Consider the following 8,610-nt stretch of genomic DNA (forward strand, 5'->3'; position numbering starts at 1 on the left):
CCTGATTGCGGCTCCTCACTTTGGACAGCCAAAATTCCCTGCTTCCGCATATATCGGTAGAGCTTAGGACTTCTGATTCTAAGCAGAATGCATTCTAGAGTCCACTCCCTGTCATACGTCATTCCACGGGGACTTTTTCTCTTTGATGCCTCGAAACACTGCCGGACAGCTAGTTGCTGCTTAGGTGAAAGAGTCCTAATCTTTTCAGCAAGCACTTCCTCACTCGTTGAAGCACTTTCCGCCTTTGTCTTGTTGAGATCTTCAGCAAGCTTATATATCTTCGATAGAAGCCGCTTGTTTCGGCGGTTGCTCGCTAGCAGCTTCTGCGAACTAATCCTTGAGGGACGTTTTGACATCTTCCGACGTCTGACGCGTGACTGCCGTGTAACAAGCGCTCTCCTTAAGTACTTGCATGCGACGCACGGCGTTCCCTCCTTTGTTGTTTTCCCATGGCAGTTGATGCTGAAAGCAATTCCCGATTTCATTTCCATCTGGCCGCGCAAGTGATCTGTAAGGCTGCTTGTTAAGAGCTTTCATTACTCGCAACTGCTCCGCAGCAAAGAAGCATTTGGTTCGCCTTTTGCAATACAGTCGTGGCGTCCTGTACTCGAAGCAGCGAAGACTCTGCAGCCAGCTTGCCTTGCAAGAACTTCTTCGAGCGGAAACCGCCGGAGCTATCCGCAGTGAAAAATATAGCCCTTTCTACTTTTACCTCACCCGTGACGGAGTTCAGTGCGCACAAAGTAAAACATACTCCTTCGTTGTCTTGCATCTCGTGCAGCGTCCAGCGCTTATTCGGCACAGTTGCGTGCTTCAGTGCATCGACAGTTAGGGATGCATGAGCCTCGGCAGGTTCGCACCCACCAACAGTATCGGTAGTATCGGCCTCGCCAGCTTCGCCGTTACTGGCAGGTGCATCCACACTGTGATCTTCGCCGGCACTCGATACCCGAGCCTTTTTCGGTAGAATGGCAGCTTCACTTGCTTTCCGCTTCCTCTGCTTTCTCGCGGGAGTCACATGCTTGCTTAAATACGCCGGGACGTTTGGTAAAATCGTCGGTACGGCGTTGGGCGTAAGCGTAGGCTTTCCCCGCGGTAGGCGAACTTCTTCACCATTAATTTGGTGCACATAGTCTCGAACGATGAAGTGCGGCTGAAAGTGGAGTTCACACACTGCGCAATCCGCGGTGAGTGGCTTGTCCGCTCTGTGCAGATTTCGCTCCCACAGGCTTCGTCGTGCAGGGTCAGCAGGGGCCTTGAACAATGAGGGTTGCTTAGCACCTTTGGTTCTGTCATACCCGCTGCTGCACCCGGGAGCGTAACAATGGTTCAGGCGTTGCTTCCCCATCGCTGAGGAGAATCACACAATCACCGTTCGCGACACCAGCACAACTAAAATAACAGAACACGCACAAAACAAGCTGCTACACATCGCGCTACCCAAACGTGCCGGAGACGGCGGGAGGAGCATGCCAAAAGCAAGCTGAGCACAGCCGGCGCAGCGTAGTCAGCGACGGCAGCGCCGCCGCTACGGGCGACACCTGCACTGACGCGCGTTTTGAAGGCGCAGCCGCTCCGTTCGCTCCACTGCCCTCTTCTAGTTCACTGTAACCAAGTGCCGGCGAAGCAGCCGTTAAACCCTCGCCCCCAGCCACATGGTGCCGCAGCGGCGAGGCTCCGAGCGCGCGCAGCTGCGACGCCTCTTCGCAGCGCATCACGTGGCGTGACGTCACACCTGCCACACACACGTTTTGATGGCTCAATGTGATTCCCATGTGATCAATGACCTTGCGAGACATGGCGTAGAAAGGTTTCGCTCTAAAACAGACGACTATTATTGTCTAGTGTACGCTGTGCGTACTCTTGTCAGCTGCACTTAACCTTTACAATTAGTATGAAATACAGATGAACGGTCGGCCCGAGCTGTAGCAGAGCCGCGCAGCCCGCAAACTTCCTTGGCGCATTCTGCTCTCACCCGCACGTCTACCCTTCGCGATGGTGCAGAGAAGCCAACGTGGGGACATTGTTCTCGGCATTACGCAAGAGGTCTGTTGGGATCCTCAGCCGGCCAACAAGCCAGCAAGTTGGTGAAAATCGTAAATTTTGCGGGTGAATACAGCGGCATTGCCATAAGCCATACAGGTCGGTCGCCAGCTTTCTTTAGCCACTGAGAGCAACGCCTACTCGCCGAGAACACTGTGTGGGTTAAAAAATTTAAGCTTAAGGTCGCTAGTCTGATAACGCTTACTTATTTTACCTGGTGCCTTCTTTTAAATAACCTAAAGGGGAATCCGTTTCAAAAGCAACTTCCCATTTCTGCATAAAGATAAGTGTCATAGTGTTACTGCAAATACTGGAAATTTTCGCAATTTATTTGGGATTCTGGGGTTTTACGTGCCGAAACCAAAATTTGGTTATGAGGCACGCCGTAGTGGCGGACCGCAGATTTATATCGACCACCAAGGGATCTTTAACGTTCCCCCAATCCACGGGACACAGGTGTTTTTGCATAGCGCCCCTATCGAAACGTTGCCGCCGTGGCCGGCATTTGATCGCGTGACCTTGCGCGTAGCAGCGAGACATCATAGCCGCTAAGCCACCAAGGCGAGTAAGGCAATTAATTTTAGACGTGGAGTTCAAGGAGTGAAGATGACACTATCAGATTTGATAATGAACACCACATGCATATGTAGGCTATACCCGGTGTGCCGGCTGGTCGCAATGGCTCCCGAGCAGTGTTGTACGGAACGGCATTCCTGGAACTAGTTCCTTTTGGGAGGAACGGAGGAACGCCACCGTTCCGTTAAGGGTCGGCGGAACTGGAACGGCATCTCGTTACGCTTACGAAGGAACGGCCGAGGGAACGGCGTTCCTTCTTTAAGCGTTCCACGGCATTGAACAGACGCACGCACGTACGCAGCACATCATGCAGGGCGGATGGCCGACCGCGTCAGGGGCAAAGAACTAACGCTTGCCTGTCCCGTGACTATGGTGCATTTTCTTTTGTGAGTTCTTCATTATATTTTTTTAATGACTAGGCTTCAAGATTGTCACGTGACGCTCCCTCCTGTAGTTTCTTTCCTCCATGCCGGCCTGTCGGACACTAACATCGAGATGTAACTCTCGCCCAGTTCAAACAAGGGCCTTTACTAAATTGCGAATACATGTTCGCGACATTTTTTCCCACTCATACTGCAATATTAAATCAGCATTCATTAAACGCCTATCTATTGTTCCTTTCGATGCGGTTTCTTGTGCAAGAAATTTAATTATATCCTCCTGAGACCCCTCGTACAATACATAGCACATTGCCTAAATTCACTCGGAAGTGATTACGCAAAATATTCACTCTCGGTATGAAATACGGTGCACGTGTAAGTGTAAAGAAGTGGTTTACTCATATTCTTGTCACCCGTTTTCGAGAAATTTGACAATAAATTGGTCTAGACCTCTGTGTCGTCCCAAACAGCCAGAAGACTTCGAGGCGTGTTTCGAAGACACCGAGATTTCGTGAAAATACCGGACGCGGCAGCAACATGGCAATGTACTACACGTAGTTCCATCTTCATCTCAGCTTTTAAACAATGAAATGTAGTTTTTACCACAGCTAACATGAGGAGATGTTAGAGATAGACATTTTTTCACGTACGTGGAGACGGAGCTTTTGGCATCTATCCGTGGTATTCAAATTTTAAAAATTGTTTCTCAAGTTCATGACATAACAGTAGACAATGAAAACCACATCGAAGAGCGATTTTGTCTCCGTTGTTGTGCTCGGGTCCCAGGATGATATTGGTGCATGTGAGTAATTTTCTATTTGCAGATCTAAAGCGCAGTATCCTGACTGCGCATTTGAAGACCGAAGTGGAATGTGCCATATGCGTTGCACTTGTAATACACGAGCACCAAAGTTGCAGTTAGAATGTCTGGAGTGTCTCCGGTGCTGCCTGAAAGAAATTCGTCTATGAGCGTTTCTTTGGATTCTTTTCATCTCCAGATAATCTGCTGCCGGCGATGTTCAAATTTATATAATATACGGCGTTCGACGTGAGTTTTAAATTGCTGACTTTATTTCGCCTCAGGATTATCCGACACCATATTTTAATTTAAAAAAAGTCAAATGTAACGGTAATGTAACGACACGTTCCTATGTTAGAAGTGTAACTGGAACGCGTTCCTTTCGCATTAAAGTAACTTGTAACGGGAACTCGTTCCAATATTGGGAAGGAACGAGGAACGAGATTTCGTTCCTGTTTTAGAGGAACGTTTACAACACTGCTCCCGAGTCGTTAGCTAGTGCTCTTACGAACTATTTACTGGAAGGCAGCGTCATTAACCAAACATAAAGACGACCGTAGCATGCTGTAGATAAACTTTTACTCTGTTGTTCCCAGTGCTGTCGGATCATTGACTCCCTTGATATTTTCGAAATTACTTACGCCCACAGCACGTACAGAGTATCCCAGGGTTATTATATGTACGCCCTTGCAATTTGTTAATAATCTTGCGTCACCGTCGAACGCTCGTCACGTCGGCGCCTTTTGACGGCTAGAAGTGGCGATATCGGTCACAGCACACGAACGCGCGCAAAGCAATTTCCACATTGAATGACGTCTACTACGCCGATCGCTTGAAAAATGCACACCCATTGCTTTGTTGTCCACGAGAACCTTCGGTCAACGCCAGAAATATGCAGTACGCGCTGAAGCAGGACGCCGAAAGGGGGCGAGTAGGTTAATATTCATGGCAACGTGTAAAACAGTGCAAATAAAGAGGGCCAAAATAGGAATAAATGAAACTACGAAGCATATTTTCAACTGATTGTATTAGGAAAATAACGCATATACTAGGGAAACAAAAGTCCTCGAGAAACGAAGAAAAAATAGAAAAAATTCACCGGCGATTACGATACTCGTAAAAAAAAAAGATAGAGCGTGCGTAGAGCACTGGGAGAGCTCCAATGGTGCACTGAAATGTAAACACAATCAAGACTGACGCAAATAGTAAAATTCTTCCGGGTGAAGTATCACCGATGGTTCACTTTTGCATATCCCGTCCCTAATTATTGCGTTTTAAGCGTACGCAATCTCTCTTGTCATCTAGCTGGCGTGCTTGTGATATCTGTTTCCTTAAAAAGGGAAACGCGCCGGCATAATATGGTTAGCAACGGAAGATGCAGAGCCGCAACCCCCTTCAGATAACATCAATGGTCTCTGAGCCAAGTAATAGCACCGCGCTCCGTTTGTTCAATGTATTTGTTACCACAAGACAACAAATGAATCTATTTCCGGCATCCAGCCTTCCAGAACTCCGTTGGCTGCTTGAACTCCGTTGGCAAGGAAATCAATGGCTGCTTCAAGGATATCCGTGAAAGCCTGCAGCTGTCCGTTGCCAAGGCGCCCCCCAAGGAAGTCATCCACTATGTATGCTGGTTAGTATAAGCTGTTCCAGCAGCGTCCCTTTTAGAGCCCAACTCTTTAGGCGTTCGTTCCTGCGCGAGCGTCGACGTCGGCGTAACCGAGCGAACGTGCACAGCGAAGGACGGAGGAGCGAACACGGAGCGCAGCGGGGGACGAAAGACGCGAGCAGGGCAGCGGAGGAGGAGGGTGCACCGGAACCTTGAGGCGGAAAGCGGAGCAGGAGGGTACTTAGAGGGCTAATTTGGTGCATTCTTTTTGTTCCAAGTTTCATTTTCATGCCTTTTTCCTTGTGCTACGTGCACTAGAAGACCGCTAAACGCCGTCTTTCGAGGATAGTGGTCAGAAAGCGGAAGCCAGATAACTAGATCCCACGAACCACAAATCAATCTGAAGTCACCAAAGAAGACTTTGTCCTCAAAATTGCATAATATTCATACTGTAACCTTTGCTGCTTACAAACATAATCACTATATGAGGATTCACGTTTCATATAATTTATCTAAACAAGCATTGTCATTGGCTGTATAGTATTGAATTACCGCTTCACTGAAGCATCGCTGACATACATTCCAATATCTCCGTTGGAGGTGCATATTATATATATATATATATATATATATATATATATATATATATATATATATATATATAGATTATCTTCAAGTACACGTTAAAACGTTTTAGGTTCTGGCTGCATGGCAGCAGTTTCATGTCATTTCGCGTCGCAGTACCATGCATGTATCTTAACGTACAATCTAGTATTTGGGTGGTTGTGGCGCAGTGTTTTCTCGAAACTTATGAATATGTAGTCTATCCTAGCCAATAGATACCGACAAGACCGCAAGATGCAGATACCCTGACCACGCTACCTACATGGCCACGGAATACAAAATTTCCGGATTTCTGAGTAGTTTCGATTATACTATCTTAGGGATCAGCCAACGGTACTCGGTGGGAAATCCTTCATGCAGACGCGACAAATCCAGGGGAGGAAGGAAAAGCCCTTAGCTTCAATAAATGGGGTATGCGCTTCACGGCGTATATTTGTTCCAGTATGAGAACTTACTATTTGTTGTTTACTATTTGTTGTTTACTATTTGTTGCTTCTTTGCGTGACACCACAGAGCCTGTCACCTTTATCTATTATGCGGCTACTGATTGCGCAGCATAAATTACCATCGAACGAGACTGAGCGGGTGCCAAAATGTCGCGTCGTCTTGCTTCCCCTTGACCACGTTCTACGCCATGACTGACGACACGCACACCTCCTAGGGAACGAATCATAAACTGGCTTGTAGAAAAGCTACTCGAATAAGTTATTTGGGGCACTCTCAGGTACCCGAGTATTTTTTTCAAAGGTTTCGATGTCTAGTACCACCCCTAATGCAAGAAAAAAGAAAAGTCTCACTTTTGATGTAAGTACTCCTTTTAAACTTCGGGTATTGTAGCTGGGGCACCCTGTTACATGAATCTTCTTGTTTCGAGCAAGCCTATCATTAAAGTCCAAGCCTAGTTGAGCAAATGCTATGTTTAAAAAAATTTGACCCCAGGCCATCTCGCGCGGGCTAACACCGCCTAGTTAGGAGATAACTTCAGACTCCCATTTCCTGATTCGAAGAAATGCCCTAGCAAGACAACCACTTGACCGATGTGAATCATTTTTTAAACTTTACATAGACAGTTATAATCTCACCGCTTTGGTTATGCGAAATCCGATACGCAATAAAAGATTGGAGCACGAAGCTTACAACTCCATAATTACTGCAATGAAAGCAGATATAGCAGTTCTGTAAACTGCGTCTGTTAGACCATCTAAAGCGGAGAAATGTAATATACGAGTTGTATCATACGATAAATTATCACAATACTTACGAGGATTCTCAAAAGTGCTACTTTAGTTTTAACGACGTACGGTGTAGCGCAAGAATATAAAATGCATGCATTTTGTCCGCTTAGGATATCGGAATAAATTCGGTATATTTAATTGTGATAGTCCTATTTAATACTGAGTTAGAGAATTGACGCTATAGTACTTGGTGTTTTTTTTCCTTTCAACTTTACTTTTAACAATAATGCTAGCAAAACTTAGACGGCAGAACCTGAAAAATATGTATCCCTCAGTCTGTATACTTTAACGTTTTCTTCTTAACGAAAGGAACCTCATACAATTCAGCACAGTGGATGTTGGAAAACACAATCTTTTTCATTGCGATGTATTTGCACAGGAGCTTCCAACCTAAAATTTGCCCTTTTATTTTCATCCCCCTACCTCTCCCTCTTCTTCGCCTGTGCAGCTCGTACGGTGACTTGCTTGGCTGCCTCGATCAGACACTGGCGCCCTGCGAAAATGACGGTGGCAAGAAGTTCATCACTGGCCTTTTAGAGCAAGCGTTAGGGGAGCCCCTCAGTCTCGTGTGTGGAAATTACCGAAGCGGATCGGAGAACTGCAAAGCTTTGCAGAACCTACCGCTGCTGGGCCCGAACGACCGCAAGATCGATGGTTTCCTGGAACTGCTGATTGAGGCTAGCAAGATGGTGGGCCGCACGAATTAGCATGCGGCCACGACTCAGTCGTACTCTTGTTTCTCACTGGGGCAACCAGTTTCACGGGAGCTCGCATGCAACAGAAATACTCTACCTTATCGCCATTCATTGCTGCGGCATGTTGTCGCGTAAATTGTATGCTTATAAGCAGATGTTTGCGCAAATAAATAAATAAATACAAGCGCCTTACATGAAATGTATCCTGAACATCATCGCATAATAAGAAAGGCGAGCTGCTGGCCAGCGTAGCATGTTTCTTCGGGAGCATGTTGCAATAAACGAGAATGAATGCATGGCTCGATGGGTGTTTGCGATGAGCGTTCCCTAATGGAGCGGTGGGTTGCGCCACCAACATATTTCTTCCTATTTAGCCAAATGCTTTTTCTGTATTTTTTAAGCCGACAAAAAATTCCGAGTAGAAAACTTTATAGCAAAATACAAAATCTGTTTGCAAAACAAGATTTATCTCCGCTATTGCTATCAGTGAGTATTGACAGTTTCTCAACCAGTTGTGTTTAGCTGAACCACTCGCATTTTTACGTGATAGCGGCAGTAGGCTCTATTGTCGACACGGATGGTGGCTGTACGGCCGCCATTATCCTGCCATCTTGGCTGTCTCATTGGCTGTCCAAAGGTCACGTGTTTT

At 46.5% G+C, this 8,610-nt stretch overlaps 1 protein-coding gene across 1 annotated transcript in view; it reads left to right on the forward strand.

The window, feature by feature from the left end:
* Positions 1-7,973, forward strand: part of LOC119458275 (uncharacterized) — a 108,651-nt gene extending 100,678 nt beyond the window's left edge. The window contains exons 4-5 of the mRNA XM_037720111.2: positions 5,299-5,431; positions 7,715-7,973. Of these exons, the coding sequence (XP_037576039.1) occupies positions 5,299-5,431; positions 7,715-7,973 (392 nt within the window). The remainder of the gene's footprint in view (positions 1-5,298; positions 5,432-7,714) is intronic.
* The last annotated feature ends 637 nt before the right edge of the window (positions 7,974-8,610 follow it).

This window comes from Dermacentor silvarum, chromosome 7, assembly GCF_013339745.2.
Source record: "Dermacentor silvarum isolate Dsil-2018 chromosome 7, BIME_Dsil_1.4, whole genome shotgun sequence".
NCBI lineage: Eukaryota > Metazoa > Arthropoda > Arachnida > Ixodida > Ixodidae > Dermacentor > Dermacentor silvarum.